General features: G+C 56.6%; 3 protein-coding genes and 1 pseudogene across 6 annotated transcripts in view; 2 read left to right on the top strand and 2 right to left on the bottom strand.

The window, feature by feature from the left end:
* The window catches only part of DGCR2 (DiGeorge syndrome critical region gene 2), an 86,340-nt gene extending 84,162 nt beyond the window's left edge, over positions 1-2,178 (bottom strand). The window contains exon 1 of one of the 2 annotated variants that reach the window (XM_003814037.5): positions 1,564-2,178. In XM_003814037.5, coding sequence (XP_003814085.3) covers positions 1,564-1,642 — 79 coding nt within the window. In that variant the 5' untranslated portion in view covers positions 1,643-2,178. The remainder of the gene's footprint in view (positions 1-1,563) is intronic. The other variant, XM_003814038.5, reaches the window with a different exon arrangement.
* On the top strand, positions 1,860-9,092 carry LOC100988336 (testis-specific serine/threonine-protein kinase 1-like; annotated as a pseudogene).
* Positions 9,093-9,531: 439 nt separating this feature from the next.
* On the top strand, positions 9,532-15,092 carry TSSK2 (testis specific serine kinase 2). 2 transcript variants are annotated; one of them, XM_055105529.2, is made up of 2 exons: positions 9,532-11,892; positions 14,199-15,092. In XM_055105529.2, exons 1-2 carry the CDS (start codon positions 10,837-10,839, stop codon positions 14,202-14,204), a joined length of 1,062 nt encoding a protein of 353 aa, XP_054961504.1. In that variant the 5' UTR covers positions 9,532-10,836; the 3' UTR covers positions 14,205-15,092. The 2 variants fall into 2 exon arrangements, with proteins under 2 accessions (XP_054961504.1, XP_008964883.1); XM_008966635.5 differs by lacking the exon at positions 14,199-15,092 and having other exon boundaries at positions 9,532-13,004.
* On the bottom strand, positions 13,366-24,027 carry ESS2 (ess-2 splicing factor homolog). 2 transcript variants are annotated; one of them, XM_003814039.5, is made up of 10 exons: positions 23,820-24,027; positions 22,043-22,211; positions 21,854-21,949; positions 19,177-19,346; positions 18,934-19,051; positions 18,481-18,614; positions 17,553-17,655; positions 16,660-16,769; positions 14,480-14,595; positions 13,366-13,906 (listed from the first exon to the last, which is right to left on the bottom strand). In XM_003814039.5, exons 1-10 carry the CDS (start codon positions 23,952-23,954, stop codon positions 13,627-13,629), a joined length of 1,431 nt encoding a protein of 476 aa, XP_003814087.2. In that variant the 5' UTR covers positions 23,955-24,027; the 3' UTR covers positions 13,366-13,626. The 2 variants fall into 2 exon arrangements, with proteins under 2 accessions (XP_003814087.2, XP_008964880.2); XM_008966632.4 differs by having other exon boundaries at positions 19,177-19,349; positions 23,820-23,998.
* Positions 24,028-24,182: the final 155 nt, after the last annotated feature.

Raw genomic sequence — 24,182 nt, forward strand, 5'->3', positions numbered from 1 at the left:
AAGGAAAAAGGAGTCGGGGACGTCAGTCACCTCTATCACCCAGGCAGGAGATGCTGGGCCTGGAACCAGAGGCACCCCAAAGAAGCCAGGCATAATATGGCCTCACCTGAGCCCGGTGACCTCATCTGCAAAACTGGGACTCAAGAATCAGAAAACGGTGACCTTCTACCTCTCTACAGGTACATACATGTTTTCTAAAGAAGTTAATCACAAGAATCCACAAACCCATTGGTTCTGACCTCCAAGAGCCTATATGATACCCTCCTCCACAGGTAGCCCTTTTCCTGGCTTCTGTTCTTACCAAGGCCACCCCACAACTAGTCATCCCGCTGCCCAGAGAGCAGCCAAAAGCAGTGAGCAACTAGCTCTACATGGGGAGACCAGAGAAGCATCACCGAATCTGTCCAGGTTGAGCACCGGTCAGGGCCTTGGCCACCAGGCAGGCACTAGGGAGGAGGCAGACATTCCACACAGATGACACAAGCGCAGAGCCAAGAGGTGCGGTGTATCTGGGCTGGGAGCCTGGCTAGGGCACAGAAGAGGGCCACACACCCCGTGCTCCCACACCCAGGTCATCAGAGAAGATTGCCCTGGCACTTCTGCCTTCATGGGACCTTTCCTCCATTAAGAAATATTAAGAGTCATGCTTTTTCACTGTATTAGTATAAAGATGACTGTATTAATATACATACGAAAACATTTTATTTGACCTAAAAGTTCATTTTTTTTCTGCTGACTTTAAAAAAAATAAAATAACATTCGAAGGCTACTAAAAGTACCGTGGGCAAGTGATACCAGGATTCCTGTGCCTGATGGATACATCGGCCCTGCATTTAGGGAGTTTGATTTTTTGGTGCAGTTCAAGGGGAGGTACACTGAAATAGGTAGAAAAGGGTCTCCTGGTTGCCACGGTTCTGACTCCCCACCACAGACTTAAGAACACACTAGCTCCGAGGGGAGTTCCAAAGCACGGACTCATTCATCACATACACGCAGCACGGCTAAGGGCCCCGCACAGTGGCGAGGTCTCTGCTCCCGGGACGCTCGCGCCGGCCACACAACGCTAGGCTGACTCCTGGTGCCTCCTCTAGGCCCGGTGGGACCTGAGGACTTCCTTAGTGCAACGTCTCACTGAATGACAGCCACAACCACCGCTGTCCAGGCGAGGAGTTTCCAGGACTGAGAGGCTGGCACTAGGCCACTGCTGGGAGGACGTCTGTGAAACCAGGTGCCCCTGAGAGCCACTGTCCCCAGCCCGACTCCGACGCTGGACTGGCGGGAGGGTGCGCCCGTGGCGTAGCTCCTGGCCGCCGCCGCTCCCGGGAAGGGCCCAGAGGCAACATCCTGGACAGCAGAGCTGCACGAAGTCCGAGGCGCCGCGAGCCCAGGTAAGCTCCAGCAGGCGTCCGCAGAGAGTGCCAGGCGGCCCGCGAGCCAGGCCCCGCCCGCCCCTGCCCCAGGCGCGGCCCCTGCAGGAGGGCGCCGCGGGCGAAAGGAGGTCCCGGGGCGACCCCGGCCCCGCTCGCCGCCCCGCCCCCACACCGCCCCCATCGCGCGGCGCACCTGGCCGCAGCGGCTCGGTGACAGTGAGCACGAGCAGGAAGAGCAGCAGGAAGGCGCCGCTGTCTGCCTTGGGCACCATTTATCCTCCGTTCATCGTCCCCGGGGCGGCTGCGTGACCCCGCTGGGAGGCCGGACCGGGCCGGACTGAGGGTCAGGGGACCGTGCCAAGCGGAGGGTCAGGCGGGGCTGAACCTGGGCGAGGCGCGGAGAGGCGGCGGGAAAGAGCTTCGGCTGGGCCGCGGGCTGGCGCACACTCTCGGCTGCAACCTCAAGCTCCGACTCCAGCTGCGCGCAAGATGGCGGCCGTCCTGCTCGGCTCCGCGCCGCGCCGCCCCGCCTCCCGCCCGCGACGCAGGCGCGGGCCAATGACCGTCAAGATGGGGGGCGGGGCCAGAGCCAAAGACCTCCGAAGAGGGTGAGGCCTAAGGTCGCGACGGCGGAGGGCGGGGACCTAAGGGCGGGGACTGAGGGGCGGGCTCTAAGGGAAGGGCGGGACCATACGGAGTGAGGCGTGCCATTGGTTAAGCAGAGAGGCAGGGCCGGGGCCGGGGCCGGGGCCTGAGCGGCGGGGCCACCGAAGGGAGTAGGGTCTCTGGACGCCGGTTAGGGACGGCGGGCGCGGGACCACAAGGATGGACATCGAAAGGCGCGGGGCATGGGGCGGGGCGCCGAGGGGTCGCGCGGGTGGGGAGCGGAGAGAACGAAGTGGGAACCTGGCTGGGACTCCAAGGGTCTTCACACCTGCAAGCTCAGGTCCCGTGAGCAGCCCAAAAGTGCGCCCCAAAGGGGTGTTTTTAAGGCCGAACCGCTGTGGAGGAGGGAGGGCCTGCCGGTTCTGAGGGTGGGGAAAGAGGAACAGGAATGGCCTAAGAGAGTGTCAGGCAAAGAGAGACCGGAAAGGCCAGGTCCTGGAGACTGCAGCGAAGCCGGCTCCCTGGAGGACCTGCCTACACAATGGCTAGGGGAAGGCCACATGTGCAGGAAAGAAAGCTAGGCAGAGAGGAGGCTCAGCGCCCCTGCGAACAGTGCTCCAAGTGCCACTTCTCCCCTGTCATCACCAACAGGGTGAACCTTGGAGGGCAGTGTCGGCGAAAAGAGTCCAACTCTGTAAAATATTTGAAGACATTTCTTCTGAGCCAATATGTGACCAATAGCCTGGGACACAGCCCCAGGAGATCCTGACAAGTGCCCAAGGGGGTAGGGCTACAGCTTGGTTTTATACATTTTAGGGAGACAAGACATCAATCAGCACATGTAAGATATACATTGGTTCAGTCGGAAAAGGCGGGACAACTTGAAAGTGGGGGGTGGAGGGGGGCTTCTAGGTCATGCGGATTGGCAGTTGGTTCAAAGAGTTTATCTAAAGACCTGGAATCAATAAAAGGGACTGTCTACATTAAGGGGTTGTGGAGACCAAGCTTCTTAGGCAAATGAAGCCTCCAGGTATCAGGCTTCACAGAGAAAAGACTGTTAATGTTTCTTATTAAAAAGTGCCAGACTCTGCCGGGTGTGGTGGCTCACGCCTGTCATCCTAGCACTTTGGGAGGCCAAGGCAGGCGGATCACCTGAGGTCAGGAGTTCAAGATCAGCCTGGCCAACATGGTGAAACCACATCTCTACTAAAAATACAAAAGTTACCCAGGCGTGGTGGCACACGCCTGTAATCCCAGCTACTCAGGAGGCTGATGGCAGGAGAATCGCTTGAACCGGGGAGGCAGAGGTTGCAGTGAGCCAAGATCATGCCACTGCATTCCAGCCTGGGCAACAGAGCAAGACTCTGTCTCAAAAAAAAAAAAAAAAAAAAAAGGAAAAATAAATAAAAGGTGCCAGACTCTAGTTAATTCTCTCAGGAGAAAAGACCTTGAAAGGGATAGGGATTCTCTACAGAATGTAGATTTTCCCCACAAAAAACAGCTTTGCAGAGCGACTTCAAAATATGTGAAAGAAACCTGTTTTGCAGTAAAATACTTGTTTCCTTCCGGGCCTGCTGTCATGCTGGTATCTTACTGCCACAGAGTCTGTTGTCAGTCTTCAAGTCTCTGTGTCGATGTTACACTGCTTAGCTGTGCCTGAAGCCTGAAGGGAGGAGGGATAATGAGGCCTGACTCCCACTTCCTATCACGGCCTGAAATAGTTTTTCAGGTTAAGTTTGGAATGCCCTTGGTGGAGAGGAGGGGTCCATTCAGATGGCTGGGGGGTTAGAGTTTTATTTTTGGTTTCCAGGAGACAGTAGTTGGGGTGTCCCCAGCGGGAAGGAGAAGGAGGCTGTCTGGAAGGAGGAGAACCAAGAATGCACAAAGGCCTGGCAGTGGGCAGTCAGGGTTAGGGAAGAAGGTGAAGGAGCAGAGAAAAGGGGGAAGGGCCACGGCAGGTGGGGACCCAACCCAACATGAGTGACAACCAGCCCGCCCTACCAAGTCATCCTGAGGGGCCCAGGGTTCCACTTGGCTCCTGTGAGAAAGGGGTGCTCACTCCCTCTAGGTGGATGAGGCCAAAGTCAAATCCAAGGCTAGGATAGTCATGTGACTCCTACTCCCCTAGGGCGTAGCCCGGAACAAGTGCTGGACACAGAGCCTGGCACAGCAGAGGGGCTCCACTGCCAGAAAAAACAATGGCCACACTCTCCAGTGCTGCCCCTGCTGCTTGTACTATCCTCAGAGCAGCCACCAGTGCTCAGGGTGGCATCCAGGCCCCGCCTTTAGCACCCAGCCCCAGATCTGCCCTGGGAGCCCAGCCAGGGCCAGAAAAAAAACTAGTTCATTGAGTGCCAGGGAGCCCTGCCCAAGGACATGGCGTGCAAGATGTTCCACCAACTCTCCTCAGCCATTAAATACTGCCACGACCTGGACATCGTGCACCAGAACCTCAAGTGTTAGAACCTTCTCCTCGACAAGGACTTCAACATCAAGCTGTTCTACTTCAGGTTCTCCAAGCTCTGCCTGCGGGATGACAGTGGCCAACAGAGATTAAGCAAGAACTTCTGCGGGTTGGTGGCATATGCAGCCCCCGAGCTGCTGCAGGGCATCCCCTACCAGCCCATGGTGTATGACATCTGGAGCCTGGGCATGATCCTCTACATCATGGTCTGCAGCTCCATGCCTTACGACGACTCCAACATCAGGAAGATGCTGCGTATCCAGAAGGAGCACCGCATGGACTTCCCACACTCCAAGAACCTGACAGACGAGTGCAAGGACCTCATCTACTGCATGCTGCAGCCCGACGTCAGCCAGCGGCTGCACATCCATGACACCCTCAGCCAATGCTGGGTGCAGCCCAAGGCACAAGGACTGCCCTCTATGGTCTTCAACAAGGAGGGGGAAAGCTCCCAGGGAACTGAACTCTTGTGGACCCCTGAACCTGGCTCTGCCAAGAGGTCTGCCACCAAGCTGGAGCCTGGGGAACAGACACAGCCCGAGGGACAGCCTGAGACAAAACCTGAGGGGTTGGCAATGCAAATGTCCAGGCAGTCGGACATCCTAGGCTTCCCCAGCAAGCCGTCGACCAGGAAGAAAGAGGAAGGGCCCCCCAGCAGCCTCCAGAGATGCGCACCTAGTGAGCCGTTTGTGGCCCAGTGTGCCAGCGGCGAATGAGATGGAGCTCACGCCTTCAGGCCCAAGCTCTGAAGAAGTCAAGGCACAAACCAGAGAAGGAAGACAGTCCCGGATGAGCCACTGTTTTCATCAATTTCTTCTCTCTCCCCTTGAACTTCATAACCGACATTGCTAAAGGAGCAATAAATCACTATATTAATGCAGATGCCAAAGTGAATGTCTTTGCCTCAACTGACTAGTCCTGGGCTCCCCTCCACTGGTTTCCCACTCAGATTGTGCAATGATTCCTCGTTCGCTTGGGAAAACACATCCCAATGTGCCCAGTCCAGACCATGACCTCAGGCCCAGGCTGGGGCTGGGGCTTGGGCTGGGGCTGGGAGAGACCTGGAGGGGCAGGGGCCAGAGCTGAAAGGTGAGTGAGGAAGCCGCTGCCTCAGAAGGGACGCCCCCAAGTGCGGTGCTGGGGTCGGGAAAGGGCAGGGAGAGGACAGGACCAAGAAGCGTGCCGAGGTACCCCTGTAGAGGAGCGCAGGCTTTATCTGCAGTTGGGACTGAGGGTCTGGGCAGACCTCTCCAGCCCCACAAGGCTGCCAGTGGGGGTTGCGGGAGGCTGCAGAGGGCAGGTGGCCAGCCTGTCAGCCAGTCCTGAGCTCCCTACCCTGCCGGGCAACTCGTTCATTGTGCTCTGTCCATCACAGGCCCCCTGTGTCCAGCCAGCACCCAGCTTTCAACAGTGCCGGGGTCACCGCACCCTGTGGTCATTCTCTAGCCCAGGAGAAATAGGAGGCTCTGCTGGATGGCCCAGCCACACTCCAGCCTGAGCATGTCCCACAGTCTTGTGTGGTCTTGACCACATCTTGTTGTCCCCGTCCCAGCCTGTCCCGGGGGACGACACCCCTGCATTAGAAGTTGACACTGGCAAGTAGGATACGACAGGCAACCACAAAGGACAAGCGCTTTCAGAATTACCTCTCCCATGGCCTCTAAGTGGATGGGGCCAAAGTCAAACCCAAGGCTAGGACAGTCGTGCGACTCCCACTCCCCCGGGGCGGGGCCTGAAGCAGGTGCTGGACACAGAGAATGTCAGAGCAGAGGAGCTCCACTGCCAGCAACATCGATGATCACTGTCCACAGTCTACCTATGGTCACTTCTCTACCTCGGCAAGACCCCAACCTCAGTCCCCTTGGAGAAGTAGGGTCTAGTGAGAGCCTGGACTGGCCCTCTTTGCGCTCTTCCCCAAGTCCACCTGCCTCGTCATGTTCTCACAGCCCCCTTCCACGTGGTTTAATTTCAGGCCTCCACCCCAACCCTCCCACCACCTCCGACAGTGTCCAGAGCCATCCCCCACCAGCCTGGCTCCCACTGCCCAGCGGGGAGGAACCTACCCTGGCCTCTGGGGTCCTCCTGTGGCCCAGTGCATCCTCCCCTGGCCTCTGGGCACCAGGCCTCACCACTGCGCCCCCATCACACACACAGCCCATAATCATATAGGGAACTCGCCCCTGCAGACTCTGTCCAGCTCTCCAGGCTCAGCTGAGAGGCTGAGGCCTCCATAAAGCCTTCTAGGGGTTCTCAGCAGCCTGCCACTGTGTACTCTGCCAACAGGCCTCAAGGGGCCACCCTATTTTTCCCACCAAGAAACTCATGGTGGAGAGGGAGCCCAGAGTGCTGGGATGGGGGCCCGGGTGGGACATCCTGAGGAATGGCTCTTGGGGCCTCCTCCTCAATTATCCCCGCGGACCTGCACTGGTCCTCAGGGCAGTGGCTGGCAAGCAGGTCTGGGAGCCTCACTGTAGCTCAGCCAGGTAAGCCCGGGTGGGAGGGGCTGCAGGAGGAGTTCCTGCTCTGAGCTTTACAGCTGGAAACAGCTCAGAGGGAGTGGGCCACCTGTCTGAGATCACACTGCCCAGGGCAGGAGGCCCAGGTGACGCCTCCACAGGTGGCCTCGCCATGCCGGGCGACTCCTGTAGGTGGCTCAGCCCTGGCTCAGACCCCTTCAAGGATTCTCAAAGGTGCTAGGACCAGGACCTCAACAGGGCCCTCCATGGCCTGTCCGTGCTCCTGCCAAGCCACATCCCTTCAAACCGTCACATGTAATAGCTATCCTCATCCCTCTCCACCTGGCTAGTTCCTCAGACCTCAGCCTTCCCCAGCTTCCCAAAGTCCAATCCCCAGTTCCCTGTCCTCAGAGCACCATGGTTCTGATGCGTGGCACAGCCACCATCGCGCACACACACTTGGCGTGATTGAGCCTCCCTCGCCTCTGGGCTCCAGGACGGCATGGGTGGTCTAGCTCATCAGTGTACCTCGGCATCCAGGGCAGACCCTCAGTGCTTGGGGGACAAATAGGTAAAAAGGTGTCTACTTTATAAAGGATAGGAAGGTTCAGAGGGAAGTGGATTTCTCAGAGTGTGCAGGTACCTTGCTCACAGGACTGCAACCCTAGGAGCAACGCTGCAGGTCCCCAAGTCGAATCCAACGCTCTCTGTCAAACATACCAGGAGTGCCGGCCCTGTGTGTGCTTCCTGGATAAAGCGGCCCGCTCCATGCCCGGGCAGTTCTGCCTCTGCAATGTTGACACCTGCCTCTTCTGGCATGTCCCCCAAGAACCAGAGAGACCCTCAGGAGGTGAAGAAGTAGAATGCACAAAAAGAGGGAGAAGGCATTGGTAGGGTCTGGGAAGAAGGCAGATATGCAGCCAGGGCACGGTAGCTCATGCCTGTAATCCCAGCACTTTGGGAGGCCGAAGCAGGCAGATCACTTGAGGCCAGGAGTTCGAGACCAACCTGGGCAACATGGTGAAATCCCATCTCTCCTAAAAATACAAAAATTAGCTGGGCATTGTGGTGCTTGCCTGTAATTCCAGCTGCTCGAGAGGCTGAGGCATGAGAATTGCTTGAACCTGGGAGGTGGAGGTTGCAGTGAGCCGACATGGTGCCAGAGCAAGACTCCATAGAAAAGGAAGGGGAGGGGAGGGGAGGGGAGGAAGCAGATATGCAGAGAAGTGTCCCAGATAGGGCATTTGGGGGAGCAAAGGAAAGGGTCAGGGGGTGGTAAGTGGGAGGTCTCATGCTCCTGGGTCCTGGCCTGCAAATTTTCATAGCCAGCCCCTTCTAGGACAAAAAGGAGTGAAGTGTTGGTCATTTCAGCCATAGAGGCTCCCAGGAAAAAGGAAAGCATCAAACTAAAGCTATTAACCACCGATGCTATAAAGAGCTTCGGGTGGGACTCTGGGAGGCTGTCACTGCTGCAAGGCAGTCACTGTGGGCACGTCGGCCCACCCTGCCCATCTGAGCCTCTCAGCTTGGCATCCTGACTTTGGCTGCCCTGTTTCTGCAATCCTCCCTAGTGACCTCCAAACACAGGGTGCTCCCTGTGTACTCCAGGTGGAGTGGGTCCACACAGCCATGCCAGGGCCAAGATGTCACATCTGTCTGACATGTCCTGCCCCTCTTGTCAACCCTGTGGAGTCTGCTGATCCCTAGCACCCCAGCTCCAACATCACTTCCTCTTTGAAACCTTCCAGGACTAAACCCCACCTGGGAACAGGCCTTCCTCCCTCTCCCCTAAACACTGAACACACAGCTCATCTGTCCCAGCTGCTCCCTGTGAATCCAGGATGCCTGTGATGGATGACAAATGAACATCAGTCCAACGCACCTGAGGAGACATGTACAGGATGCCACATTTCCCAAAGCACAAATCCACACACCAGCACTGAAACAGGATGTTCACACTGCAGGTGCAAAAGGCAGCCCGAGACGTAAATGCTACTCAATGTCAGGGTTCCAACAGGCGACTGCTGCTCACTCCACACAAAGGCCCAAACTGACGTGATTCAGAACCCCCTCCTCACCCAGGTGCCTGGTCTTTGCAGTGCATGGCCTGGGCGCTCTCAGCCCCAGGATTCCCCAGCACCAAGGCCCATCCACTCACAGACTAGCAAACAAGACTAAGACCTGACCTTCTCTGTCTCCTGCTGATCCTGAGGCCCACCCTGGCCCAGCCTCTTCTCATTTGGTCAAAGGCACTGGCCCCCACCCTCACCTCAAAGCCAATTCTACTCTCTCTGTCTCTCTCTCTCTGCCACTGACCATCTTAAAACACAACTGGGATGGCCCTCCTCCTGTCTTGCACCTGCAGGGGCAGCCTGCCACTTAGAGAAAAAGTCCTGACTCCTTCACTTCCCTCCTACTTCCAGTCACTTTCAGAAAAAGCCCTCTCTTCTCCCAGGCTCTCTGCTGCCTGGGTGCCTTCCTGCTGCCTCTACCCAAGGGAGGCCCTGCCCCACCCCTCAGACATGCAGCCACCTGCCCTGGACCCTGGGCACCCAGCTGGCATGCACTGCAGCCCCGACCCACCCATACACAGGCCCTTGCTCGCTGGAGCAGCAGCGACTCACCTGCCCGGCTCTCTACCCTGAGGGGCCTGCCGCCTCTGCTCCCGAACACAGAGCTGCTTTCGTCTACCAGGCTTGGCACCACTGCCAGCCTGACTGGTCCAGGGCAGTCCCTCCCAGGTACCACTGTTCCCAGAACCAAGCCAGGTCCAGCTGCATTTTCTTGAGGCCCAATAACGAGAAGCAGACAAACTAGGAAAGAAGGGAATTTATCACTGTAACTGGATACAGGGAGAAGGCTGGAGATAATTCCAGCAGACCAACTCAAAGTGCTACAATTTTCTTAGTGTTTATATAGGTTGGGGTTATGTGCCTACATGCAGTACAGTAATCACCTAAGTCTACTGGTAACTAATTTTGTTTCAAGGAGAAGGTCAGAGGCAAAAAAAATTCTTGCTAAGTCCAATTAAAAGGGGCCCAGTGCCTTCAAGGCCTGTCTACTGTGGTACCGGAGTGATTATTTCGATTTTATCTCCTTTACAGCTTGGTCCAGAGAGCTGCCTTAGACTATCCAATCAATCTATTCAAACAGCTGCCTGTTCCCTTAACTTGTCTTCAGATTTTGTCGACCCGAGATGGGTCCTGGCACTAGGAATGTAAAACCGTTCCTATTATTTTGGCTTGCTCCAGCAAAAGAGAAGCCCATGCAAGGCTCCTGCTGACCATGTTTCATTTCTAGCTTTGATGTCTGGGCACTGATTTCCCTAGATTTAACTATGTGCTCAATGGTAAGGCAGTGCTGTGGAAATCTGTCTGTGTAACTGGGGTGCTATGCAGGCCTGTCTGGGTGACTGTCAGGGACAACTGTCCTACCACACCAAGGACACAGCCCTGGGGGTGCTTTTCTTCATAGCCCAAAGAAGCTGCAGGAAACCCACCCTAGTGGGACAAAGACCAATGCAGGGTCAGTCCCCACAGCCAGGTGATGCAAACAGGCTGGACGTGGGCCGCCTCCCCTCCAGCTTGACTTGTGACAGGGAAACCAACGCAAGCAGCAGCAGCAGGGCCACCAGAGTCCTGTCCTGGGGACAGGCTTCCTTCCAGCGGGCGGGGAGTGGGTGCTCCTGCCAGACCAGCCTGGCTTCCACGGTTCCAGAGACCCTGTTCCCCCTCAGCCCAGTCCCCGCCCCCACTCCTTGGCTTTATGAGTTCATTGGCTGAAGTCACCCAGAGACAATGCTGAGTGTTCCACCCCTGAGTCGAAGCCCAGCCCAGGGCAGCCCAGCCAGACACCTCCGGTAGTGTAAATGAGGACAATGCCTGCTGGCCCACATGACGGGGGGATGTAGACGGCAGCGGCGCCAGTCGCTCCTGGCACCATGGACGATGCCACAGTCCTAAGGAAGAAGGGTTACATCGTAGGCATCAATCTTGGCAAGGGTTCCTACGCAAAAGTCAAATCTGCCTACTCTGAGCGCCTCAAGTTCAATGTGGCTGTCAAGATCATCGACCGCAAGAAAACACCTACTGACTTTGTGGAGAGATTCCTTCCTCGGGAGATGGACATCCTGGCAACTGTCAGCCACGGCTCCATCGTCAAGACTTACGAGATCTTTGAGACCTCTGACGGACGGATCTACATCATCATGGAGCTTGGCGTCCAGGGCGACCTCCTCGAGTTCATCAAGTGCCGGGGAGCCCTGCATGAGGACGTGGCACGCAAGATGTTCCGACAGCTCTCCTCCGCCGTCAAGTACTGCCACGACCTGGACATCGTCCACCGGGACCTCAAGTGCGAGAACCTTCTCCTCGACAAGGACTTCAACATCAAGCTGTCTGACTTTGGCTTCTCCAAGCGCTGCCTGCGGGACAGCAATGGGCGCATCATCCTCAGCAAGACCTTCTGCGGGTCGGCAGCATATGCAGCCCCCGAGGTGCTGCAGAGCATCCCCTACCAGCCCAAGGTGTATGACATCTGGAGCCTGGGCGTGATCCTGTACATCATGGTCTGCGGCTCCATGCCCTATGACGACTCCGACATCAGGAAGATGCTGCGTATCCAGAAGGAGCACCGTGTGGACTTCCCGCGCTCCAAGAACCTGACCTGCGAGTGCAAGGACCTCATCTACCGCATGCTGCAGCCCGACGTCAGCCAGCGGCTCCACATCGATGAGATCCTCAGCCACTCATGGCTGCAGCCCCCCAAGCCCAAAGCCATGTCTTCTGCCTCCTTCAAGAGGGAGGGGGAGGGCAAGTACCACGCTGAGTGCAAACTGGACACCAAGACAGGCTTGACGCCCGACCACCGGCCCGACCACAAGCTTGGAGCCAAAACCCAGCACCGGCTGCTGGTGGTGCCCGAGAACGAGAACAGGATGGAGGACAGGCTGGCCGAGACCTCCAGGGCCAAAGACCATCACATCTCCGGAGCTGAGGTGGGGAAAGCAAGCACCTAGCATGACAATGGCCCCGTTGTGTGTGGTGGGGGTCGGGGTTGGGGGGCATGGTGCAGTCGGCCTTCACGTAAACTAAGTAGGCAGGTAGGATCTGAAGAAGGCACAGGTGCAAGTAAAATTCGTCAATTAAACCACTATTTTGATTACGTTCCATTAGCTTTCTTCCACTTAGCAGCAAAGACGTTCCTTACTGACCACCAAATAAACCACAGGGTGTGTGCAAGCATCAAGAGTGCCCAGTGAGGAGTGTTTTTCTCTGGGACTCAGCCAACCGCCCCACCTGACACACAGTGGTCTCCGGCCTAGGAGCACAGGACAGATGCTCAGGTACAGGCAGACTCACAGTGTGGCCTGGCCTTGTGGGGGACAAGAGGGCCTCTGCCAGGGTCCACCCACCAGGCCCACACTGTCTCCCTCTGACCTGGCCTTGTCCCCAATGCCCTGGGGCTGGCCAGCTCCAGTGGTCCACGACTCCCCCTGGCTTCCTGCAGTTCAGCCCCCTCTGACCTACCCCCACTCCCTCACAATCCCTCGCTCAGCATCCTCCTCTTCCTCTATTTCCTGGAGTCATGTGAGATTTCTGTCCTCAGCCCTCAAGTTCCCTGCCCTGTCCTCCAGGGGCAGCCCCAGCTGAGACCTCCCCGTGTGCCCTCCAGTGGCTCTTCAAGCTGCTCAGCAGCCCTTGGTGATGGCACACTGGCCGGTCTTTTGTGCTTCCTGCTGGGTCACCCATTGCTCCCAAAGCATGCGGCCCACTTGCTGGCCAAGTGCTCCAGGTGGTCAGCACCTAGACATGCTCCTCCCCCTTCCCTCCCCACTTCCTGGGGGCTCCCTTGGGATAACGTGCACCCTTTCCTAGGGGATAAAGCACCGAAGGCCCCACATCCCCCACCCCTTAAGAGTCCCAGCCTGATCTGTCCAGCAACCCACTGTTATCTGAGAGCTCCTATTGGTGGAAGTGACAAGGTGAGGCCAGGGCCAGCAGCATAAGATGGGCAGTGCCTATAGCAGAGGGGTGAGTGGGATAGTCCCACCCCATGAGCTGGAAGCCAGGTGCTGGGAGAAGGTGATGGCTGAGATCACCTGATATGCAGCCCCCACACAGTCCTATAACCAGCGCACCTCACAGCCGGCAAGCCCAGAGTGGAGGCTGCAGACCTGGGCCCAGAACCGCAGGGGAACCTAAGGGTACAACTTCCAAGGGCTCCATTTCTCCTTCATATCCCCCCAGAGAAGCAGAAAGCACTGCAGGATGTGAGCTCAACTCAGAACACAGGTTCCGAGTGCCGCAGAAAGCGACGCCAGTCACCCGGTGCTCCCACAGCCGCCCCACCTGCAGCTTCCTCACCTGGGGCGCCCCTCGCTTCAAGCCCCGCAGTCCTGAGACGTGATGCAGGCCCCAGGGCAAGGCTAGGGCTCGTGTGGGGAGCAAGATGGAGAGGCAACCCCCCAGACTGTACCTAGGTGTTCTTTAATGACAGTTCAAGGGGCCAATTAAACAGCAAACAGCTTGGCAAGGCCCTGGGGTGTGGTGTGGGCACGAGTGCCTTGTGCCAGCCTGGCCCCAGCACAGCCCCTTTCTCCAGTGACTCCTGGTATAGTCAACAGCTTCTGGCCCAGGCCTGGGCCCCGAGAAGGCTGGAGTCCTCTGCTGGGTGTACAGCTGCCCTGCAGGCTCCGTGAAGCGTCTATGAGCCCAGCCCAGGCCTGGCTCTAAAAGAAGTCCGAAGCTTTGCGCCGGGCAGGGAGCTGCAGCAGGTTGTCCGTGATGGAGGCCGGGTCCTGTGTGAGAGGGGTGCGTGTGGCAGAGCCAGGCGCCGGTGTGCTTGTGGGGGTCTGCAGCCCACGGGCCGGGGTCTTGAGGTGGGTGGAGCGTGCTGGGGATGGTGTGTAGCTGGCCCGCAGGGCCCGGTCTGTGTACTTGCTGGCCGTCCTGCTCACAAGGCGCTGTAGGGCTGGCGACATGGCTGGGCTCAGGCCTTTGGGGGTGAGGCTGGGGTGGAGAGAGGCAGGGTTAGGTGGGCTGAGAGCTGCCGGCAGCAGGGCCTCCCTTGGCTCCCAGGAAGAGCCTGGGCAGAGACACAGTCACTCTGAGCTGAGGAGGACGGCACTGCCAGCATGGCAGCAAATGCGGGGGATCCCTGAGGTCAAACAGCAGCGCTCAGGTCAAACCTGAGGTCAAACAGCAGCACCGCCCTTGGCTGTGGGGGCTGGGGTGCACCCCCAGGCCTCTGAGAGTTGGAGTCCCCACCCCTCTCCAAGGGGAACGATGACTCTCTCCACAGGGCTGATGAAAGCTCCCAGCAGGACCACACGCCTAAAGATGCCTCTTAGGGACGGGTCAAAGAGGACGTGGAGGAAAGAGAAGATGGAGGGGGCCTCTCATCCTGTCCATGTGCGGCCATGCTCTGGATAGAGGAGCTGCCACAGTACCCACTGCAGAACCCCGCGGACCTGCCCTGGACTCTGCCACGTGGGCCATGCCTCCACACGGTCAGGGCAGGGGCCGAACAGGAGCAGGCCAGAGCCACCCTCGCACTTCCCCATCAGCCAGGCGGCCCCTCACCTGGCCAGATTCTCCGTCACTCTCCGCAAGGCTTCCTGCTTCTTGGCCCGGTTCTTGGCAGCGGCCTCGTTGGCCATCTTCAGCCCCAGCCGCTCCCTGCGGCCTGGCTCCAGGATCTACAAGGTAGCAGGTGTGTGGGTAGCTGCGCCAGGCCTGCCACACGCCAGGCAGCCCCTCACACAGAAAGCCACTGTGGTGGGTGCCAGCCTCTCTTTGTTGCCTACAAAACCCCCACAACCCATCACCTCCCACTAAAAGCCCCTGGAAAGCCCCAAACCCCATCTGACCTGCCCAAGGCCCAGCACTCCTCACCTGTCTTCGTGTTCCTCCCAAAACCATGACCTCTGACAATCTCTCAGGAAAAAGAGGTCTGTTTTAGTGTTTCCCTGATTATCAGAGTGAACATCTCTGTCTTTATCGGCGCTCTGTATTTCGGGTGCTTCCCTGTGTGCCTGTGGCCTATTCTGCTCTCAAGGGGCTCATTCTCCTTTTCTGCTGCTGTCACTCAGAAGACCCTTGCCAAGACCTTGTGTCAAGTCAACTGCGCTACGCTGTGCACGTTTTTTCACTCATTTACATTTGTTTCATTTATAACATTTTCTGCTGTATTTGTTATTTTCATTTGTGATTTCTTCCTTTGCTTTTATGTTTAGAAAGTCCCTCCTAACTTAAGATTAGACTACAGGCTGGGAGTGGTGGCTCACACCTGGAACCTCAGCACTTTGGGAGGCCAAGGTGGGAGGATCACTTGAGCTCAGGCGTTGGAGACCAGCCTGAGCAAAATGACGAGATCTCATTTCTACACACACACGCACAAAATTAGCTGGGCGTGGTGGTGTATGCTGTTAGTCCCAGCTACACAGGAGGCTGAGGCTGGAAGGTCATTTGAGCCTAGGAGCTCAATGTTACAATCAGCTATGATTGCACCACTGTTCTCCAGCCTGGGCAACAGAGTGAAACCCTATCTGTTAAAAAAAAAAAAAAAAAAAAAAGAGGCGAGGCACAGTGGCTCACGCCTGTAATCCCAGCACTTTGGGAGGCTGAGGTGGGTGGATCACGAGGTCAGGAGCTCAAAACCAGTCTGGCCAAGGAGTTCGAGACCAGTCTCGCCAACATGGTGAAACCCCATCTCTACTAAAAATACAAAAATAAGCCGGGCGTGGTGGCACGCGCCTGTAGTCCCAGTTACTTGGGAGGTTGAGGCAGGAGAATCACTTGAACCCAAAAATCAAACTAAATATTCGCCACTATTTTCTTCCGGTTGTTTTATGGTTATTGTTTTTACATGTAACCTTTTCACCTTTCCACAATGTATGCTGCTACACATCCTAAGGACCCAGCTCCCTTCATTTCTAAATACTCTGCTATTCAGTGCAATTTGAGTTGCCATCTTTATCGGGCCCTAAATTCTGACTTGGATCATGGTTTGTTTCAGAATTTCTCTTTTTACTGTTGGCCTGGAGACTCGGGAAGCAGCGGCAGGCATACCTCAGAAGCACCTCAGCCCTTGCCTTGCGCTCTCACATTGGATAGCACGGCATCCTCTTCATTATCCCTCTTGCACGTTTGCCTTGGTTATCCTTGTGTCCCAGACAATTTAGAACCAAGGTAACCAGAACCTCTCCCCATGTTTTGTCTGAACATGGGTTACCTCTACTAAGTATCCTGGGGAAAGGCCTGCAGTGGTATGGGGAGGCCTGTTGTATCTGACCCAGCCCACGAAGAGCCTCCCCTGGTCTGTGCCGGGCCTCACACACTCCACCCTGACCACTCCTACAACACCAGGCTTGAGCCGTGTAATCCAGCATGTCCCAATCGTGTTCTGTAACCAGGGGACTTCTCTACAAGCACATAGCCTCGTCCTATGGCCCTCAGGCCTGCAGAGCTCCTGACGTGTCTGTGACCATCCTGCCTCATTCATGAACAGCACCCGGCCTCCAGGATCCAGAAGGCCTAAGCCACTCCCTGCCTTGGTGTCTCAGCCCTTACACCCCCAAATCCCTCTGTGACAAGTCCACCCACCCACACCTGCCTTCAGCACCCTGGCATTCAGAAAAGCCAGCACTCTGCCCGTCAGCAGCTGGGGGCCGATCCCAGTGCTCAGTCCTGAGCCACAGGCACTCAGGGCTCCAGAGGTGTCCACCCCGGTCGCACACAGTTCCCCCATCACCACAACCCACCTTAAAAGCTGGGCCCGGTGTCCTGTCCACGTAGGGGGTTTCCGACCCTTCAACTCTCAAGGGTGTGTTCTCAACCTCCCCCCAGGTCATCATCGGGGACTCGTTCACACCTGCAGACAAAGAGCCCAAAACCACCTCAGGCCAGAGGACTCCCCACCACCCTCCCCTCCAGTCACAGCTTGTTCACCCAATGTGCATCCCAGCTAATACGAAGGCAGGCAGCTAGCCCTCTCTCCTTCCCCAGGACTGTGGAACCCTGGCACCTCCATCCTCCGAAAGGGAAATGCCAAGCTCCCAGCAGGCCTGAGGCAGGCTCAAGGCCCTACAGCCATGTGCTTAGCCTACAAGCCTCTGGGAGGTCTCCCCCAACCATGCAGGAGGAGACACTCAGGCCTTCCAGGGCTCCCAAACCTCCTACAACCCCGGGAAAACCTGTGGTGCCTTCACATGCCCTGGCCTGTGACACAGCACCAGCACCCAAGAGCACAGAGGCCAGAGTGCAGGAGGGGCACCCACGCATGCCACAGGACCACCTGAGTTTCACCTCCCCCGAGGTGCTGGGCCTCCCTCCCTGCAGTGCTAGGTAGACTTAGACTCATAAGCACTGTGCACACACCCCCACCCACAGACATCACAGTAAGGACCAGGACAGGACACGTCATCCCAGGACGTCTCAGGCCAGGTCTGCCTGAGAGTCCAGCCCACCCACGGCCCCAAGCAGCCTGGACACCTGGCCTCTAGGGCCTTGTACAGACAGGAGACCAGGTCCCTGAGTTACACAAGGTGTGGGGCAGGCCAGGTAGAGGCCAGGAGTGGCCAGGGCCGACTGAGAAGCCCACCTCCCCCAGGGAGTCCCAGCAGTAGACCCACTTGCCAGTGGGCACTTTTCTCACCAGGGGCAGGGGAAGGAGTGGCAACAAATCCAAATCCACCCACTCGAGGGGACTCCTGGGGGATCAGCTCCTTGCCATCGGGGCCCACCTTGCCCTGTTTGTGCTGGAACAAGCAGAGAGGCTGGCATCAGGGGGACCGCAGCCCACGCTCGACAGCTGGCTGGTGGGCAAACACGTGGGAACATGCTGGAAACACTTCCTCTCCTCAGGGCAAGGCTGGGGCTCTGGGGTTGGCAGCCTTCTTGGAGAAAGAGAGGGAGGGCCCCTGCCCCAACCCCCCAAAAGACCTTGAGGGCCTGTCAAAGTGGGTACCCAAGCAAGGGAAGCCCCCTCCTCCCATCCAGGGAGGTGCCAGGGCCTCAGCTCGAGCTGCGCCTATCCCAGCAACTCCAGAGGATGCTGACGCCAGGCCCCTGCAAGGGGCAATGCTGATGACAGGCAATGCTTATGTTCTAGTCTCTTCCTGCCTTCTCCACTTCAACCCTGTGACTGCCACAGTCACCATCAGAGAGTATCTACTCGTCTTGCTCCCAGACTCAGAAAGCCTCTGCTCTCTGCCAACCCAGGGCCTGTCCTACCCCAGCCACCCCCTGGGGCTGGGCTCCCTCTGTGGCTCTCTGGCTTCCCTGCCCGGTGTGTGGGCGTGCAGCTGCCAGCCTGGGCTCACTCCCAGCAGTCCCTTTTCTCTCATGCCCCTGCCATCAAGGGAGCTGGCACAGATCTGGACCTACAGAACGTGTGTGACCAAGGCAGTGTTCAATGGAAGCCCACTGGGGCCAAGGAAAGACTCAGGATCCTGCCGCACAGGGCCCCAGATGGTTCCACTCACTGAGCTCTGCCAAGCTCAAAGAGATGGGAGAGATCATGCCTGCCCCCAGGCAGCCCTGCCCAACCTGGCCCATGCGGCCCTGCTGACCCACCTGCTCACCTGGGCATTGAGGGCGGCTGCCTGCTGGAGCTGGCACCTGCTCAGGGCTTGGCTGAAGGGGTCCCTAAGGAAGCGCGTGTTCTTATGTACCACCTGCCGGGGCTTCTTAAACAGCTGCTCCTCGTCAGGGACACCTGGCAGATGAAGCAAAGGTAGCAGCAGGTGTCAGAAGGGCAGCAGCCTAACGAGCATGAGGAGCTCGCTTCTCGGCCAAGTCACTCCCAGATGAACAGAAGCATTGAGCAGAACGCAGGCCCCAGTGCCACTGGAGAGGGTCTCACTCACTGCTGACCTCACACAGACCTGTCCACCCTTAGACAGACCAGTACCCATCAGAAGCCCAAACTGCAAGGGGGCACGGCCATACGCACCTGGAAGGCTCCTCCAAACACAGCCAGACACACGCAGCTCTACCCAACACCTCCCCATCTGGCTGCGAGGCCCACCACTTACCCTCTGGATAGTACATGAGGGAATTCTTGGCCTTGTACTTCCAGGTCTCCACACTGGCCTGGCTGCTCTCGATGGCCTGGTGCTCTGCTGATGGGAGTTCGAGATTATCTTTCTGCCTCTGCAATCACATGGGGAAAAGTGATGGTCAGAGATGCCCCTGGGCATTGTACCCATGGCCCTGGGGCTCCCCAAACACCACAGAGGGTGCCTACGCCTATGTGACACCCCAGACCCCAGAGACACCTTCTCAAACTCTTCCTCAGCCTGGTAGAGCCAAGCGTGGCGTGCCCGGCTTCTCTCCTTGGCCACCTCCATGATCTCCTGGAAGGAGGCATTGTCCTCACTCGTGTAGCGGCTCAGGAAGACATCTAGGCTGGGCAGCAGCTCCTTCTCCTCCTCCTCTCCAGCCTCTCCTGCTTAGGGGTTGTGGGAGGAGGAACACAGCACCCTTTGCAGTCAGGAAAGAGGAGGACACCCAGGCCCAGGAATCATAGCCCCCAACATGCAGGGCTGGAATCCTCTCCCCTGGTCCTGGCTTCTGCCCATGAAAGCCCACACTGCCAAGGACTCCCCATGGGGGCAGAATCCACCCACCCTGACTGCCCAGAGAGCCCTCAGGTGGTACCCTACAGATCCAGGGCCAGCTCCGCTCATGTGCTGGATGCCAAGGGAATTACGTGGTCTGATTCAGACTGGAGGAAGCAATACAGGTGTTAGAGCAAGAGCTCGTGATCACAGGCAGGCTCCTCCCCCACCAAAGTGGTGCCAGGCCTGTGGGTGCCAGGCCTCCAAATCCCTGGGGCTCTCCCTCACTCCCTAGGATTTCCTTACCTTACCCAGTCTTCTCTTCCCAGTACCTGTACTACAGGTGGGTGGTCATCGCCTAATCATCCTGACCTGAGAGCGAGCCCCAATTCCAGGGATCTCCTATGACTTAGTCCTCTGGATGGGGCCTCACAGGTGCTAAGCCACAACCCCAAACACCCCCCCAACCAACCCTGCCACCATGGAAAGTGGTACTCCCACTGAGGTGGTGCCCTGGTGCTGCGTGTGGTGGTGCAAACTTCGGTGGGGCCACCTGGAGAGCTCTGCCTTCAAGTCTAGTGACAGTCCTGACTACCTGCTACACGTGAGGCTATGCACAAGGCACAGTGGCTACAAGTTCAAGACCCATGGGATGAGGACAGGGGTCAGAAGCTCCATTCATCTCAGAGAGATAAGAAGTGAAACCCTGACCATCTCTGAGACCTGCAGAAGTGACTGCCTTTCTGAGCCTCAGTTTCCTCACCTGTAAACGTGATGATGGTTCCTACTACTTAGGTTCTGAAAAGGATTCCTATATTTACTGGCATGTAGGTGTACAGGTATTGAAAATCTGCAAATTGGCTAGGCATGATGGCTCACACTTGTAATCCTAGCACTTCGGGAGGCCAAGGTGGGAGGAGGATCACTTGAGCTCAGGAGTTTAAGACCAGCCTGGGCAACATAATGAAACCTCATCTCTACAGGAAAAAAAAAAAAAAAGGAGAAGAAAAAAATCTACAAATTGCCCTGTGATGCACAGCTACATTTCAACAGATAATCAAGCTTCAAGGACAACAAGGACTGTGTTAATGGCCGAAAAAGCTGGATTGTAAAGCAAAAAATATCATGTTTGCATGTTTGTGCAAACACACAACACATCTGTGCTACTCCAGCACAGTGGAGTCTAGAAACTGATAAGAGTGACTCGTTTGTCTATACATGCACTGACATTCTACTACTGATGAAAAGAGGGCCTGACAACGCAGAAGTCCCATGGTGTGCAGAACACTTGCATTCAACAGGACTCGGAGTGCCCTTTCCTAAACCGACTACCCCATCAAGTCACGATGTTACCATACAGAGCTGTGTGTCCCAGCAAATATGCTGAAGATGACAACTCTTTCATCTGTTCCATGTGTATCTGTGCAAGGCCCACAACACCACGTGTGCTGTTCCCAACACAGAGCATACAGATGAAAGCAAAACAAGCTTCTGCTCTTGTGCAAAGGATGCCAATTAGGGAAAGAGACCATAAAAAGAAATGCCTTTAAAACGTTATGTCTTGGCCAGGCGCGGTGGCTCACACCTGTAATCCCAGCACTTTGGGGGGCCGAGGGAGACAGATCACCTGAGGTCAGGAGTTCAAGACTAGCCAGGCCAACATGGCAAAACCTCCTCTCTACTAAAAAATACAAAAATTAGCCAGGAGTGGTGGCAGGCGCCTGTAATCCCAGCTATTTGGGAGGCTAAGGCAGGGAGAATTGCTTGAACCTGGGAGGTGGAGGTTGCAGTGAGCTGGGATCACACCATTTTACTCCAGCCTGGGTGACAGAGCGAGACTCCGTGTCAAAAAATAAAAAATAAAATGAAATAAAATAAAATAAAATGTCTTGTGATGAAAAACCAAAGCCAGGCTGGAAGCCACAGAGCACCAGTGGTGTTGTGACTTTACACTGGCAGGTCAAAAAAAGTTTCTCTGAACAGGTAACACCTATGCAGAGATCTATAGGAAGAAACGCAGTGAGCCATGCAGTTATCTGGGAAGTGACCAACATGAAGGAAACAAATGGAGAGGCCCTGAGGCATCTTCAGGATAGTAACAAAAGGGGCCTTCCAACATCCATGAAGCCCACAGGGCAGGGCTGGAACACAGCAGAAAAGCCAGCGAGAGCTGGTGAGAGTCCCATTTCACAGAGGTGAGCCACGTGTGGGAGCTGGACCCAGATGTTCTACCACCTAGACCAATGTCCTTTGACTTCACAGGCTGCTATTTACGCAAGACCCCTCAGGAACAAGATGTGGCCTGCAGCCCTCTGGACCACCCCCTCAGGGCCTCACAGGCTAAGATTCCCAGGCAAACCTGACCATGTGACTTAAAGAGGACACCCTCACTCACCATCCTCCAGGCCTCGGCCGCGGGGCCTGGGCTTGTTGCCCACCACTCCAGTGCCTGCATGCACCTCAGGGGTTTCAAACGTGGCTGGAGTCACATCTAGGGGGAAGAGAGGGAGATAAGAATTAGAGTGAGCCTGAAGCGACAGTTCAGCAGGCTTTCCCCTCTCCGCCACCCACAGGGTCCTCATACAGGGTGGCGGGGGCTCCCGGGACATCTTGCCCAAAGCAGAGCCAAACTTGATGGCAATCTGGCGCATCCGTTCCAAGTCTCCATTCTCCTCGGCTTCCAGGTACTCCTTCTGTGCCTGGAGCTTCTCCACATCAGGAAAGAAATCCCTTTGGATGACCGTCTGGAGGCCCTGCAAGGAGAGATCAGAATGAAAGTCAGAGGCCAGGCGCGGTGGCTCACGCCTGTAATCCCAACACTTTGGGAGGCCAAGGGAGGTGGATCATGAGGTCAGAAGTTCAAGACCAGCCTGGCCAACATGGTGAAACCCAGTCTCTACTAGAAATACAAAAATTAGCCGGGCATGGTGGCAGGTGCCTGTAATCCCAGCTACTTGGGAGGCTGAGGCAGAAGAATCGCTTAAATCCAGGAGGCAGAGGTTGCAGTGAGCCAAGATCACACCCCTGCACTCCAGCCTGGGCGACAGAGCAAGACCATCTCAAAAAAAAAAAAAAGAAAGTCGGAGCTGCAGTCTGGGTGCTCCTGCCTCACAGGTCCACTGCTGTACATGCTAAGGCACTTGCTGAACCTCCTTCAAATTCTACTTCCCCAGTGACTGGGGCTGGATTGAGGGAGCTTGAGGGCACTTTCTAGTGGGGTTGAGCATCCATATGGTAGCCATGCTGCAACCTCTAACATTACTAAACACTCTTCTGATGTCCGTGAAACCCTTCTCTCTCGCCCTTGCTAACTGGTCATTCTGGTCATTCTCATTCTCCATTGCTGGCTCCCCACAAGCCAGACCAATGTGGGTGTTGTCACTTTCATTCCACACATGACTTTCTATTTCCAATCTAAACTTTTCTCCTGGCGGGGCATGGTAGCTCACGCCTGTAATCCCAGCACTTTGAGAGGCCAAGGCGGGCGGATCGCCTGAGGTCAGGAGTTCGAGACCAGCCTGGCCAACATGGTGAAACCCCACCACTACTAAAAATACAAAAATTAGCCGGGCGTGGTGGCGGGCACCTGTAGTCACAGCTACTCGGCAGGCTGAGGCAGGAGAATGGCTTGAACCCAGGAGGCAGAGGTTGGTTACAGTAAGCCGAGATCGCGCCACTGCACTCCAGCCTGGACGACGAGCGAGACTCCGTCTCAAAAAATAAAATAAAAATAAACCTTTTTCCTGAGTAACTTCAGCCAGTCACTACCACAAGTTGAGATTCCCAAGTCTGCACCTCCAGCCAGACCTTGCTCCCGAGCTGCATATCTGGGCACCCAACCGTCCGTTAAAGCCATCCATCTACATATCCCAAAAGGTGTCCCGAATTAAACAGGTCTAAAACCAAACTGACTTCCGCCAATCCCCGTTTCAGCTCCTCCTTCTGTGTGCGTGTGGTGGGGCGACGGAGGTCCACTCACTCGAGATGCTGTCACAACTGCGGTCTCTTTCCAGGAACCCCAGCATTCACACTTGCTGCCACCGCTCTTTAGAAAGCCCTCTTTGCCACCATCCTTCCAGTTTGTCAAACTCCTACTCACACTTTAACAGAAAATCTTCTTTCCCTGACCCCCGTCCCATACAAAGAGAGCCGCTCCCTCTTTTCCCTGACAACACTACTACAGCCTCTTCCACCACAGACGTCTTCCTCTGCCCTGTTTACTTGACTCGTGGGACGGTCCACACCCGGCTCCTCCACTTCCACGAGGAGACGGAGTGTCAAGACCCGAGAGAGGGAACCTGAGAGGAGCCTGAAGCAGAGGATGGGCCCAGAAGTCGCCGGCGTCCGCACCGAGGTCGTACCTCGATATACTCTTCCTCGTCCAGGACCCGCTGCTTGCTCGTCGCAGCCCCAGCCTCTCCCGCCTCGCGCTTCCTCGGGGGCCTGGACGCGGCGGGAAGCAACAAAGACGAAGCTGATGCGCCCGGCGTCTCCATCGCTATCCCAGGAAAAAGCTCGGGCCCAGCAGGCGCGTCACAGGGTGGAGGGGGCGGGACTGCACCATTTGCGCAGGCGCCTCCAATAGTTGGCCAATGGAAAAGCTGTGGCTCTAGAAAGCCAGCCCGCGCTCCGTTCTGACGTCACTATAAATGCTAGACTTTATTGGAGATGTAGTCCTTGTCCTGCCCCGCGCTATTCATGCTTGTCAATGCTGTGAACACGAG

This window comes from Pan paniscus, chromosome 23, assembly GCF_029289425.2.
Source record: "Pan paniscus chromosome 23, NHGRI_mPanPan1-v2.0_pri, whole genome shotgun sequence".
NCBI lineage: Eukaryota > Metazoa > Chordata > Mammalia > Primates > Hominidae > Pan > Pan paniscus.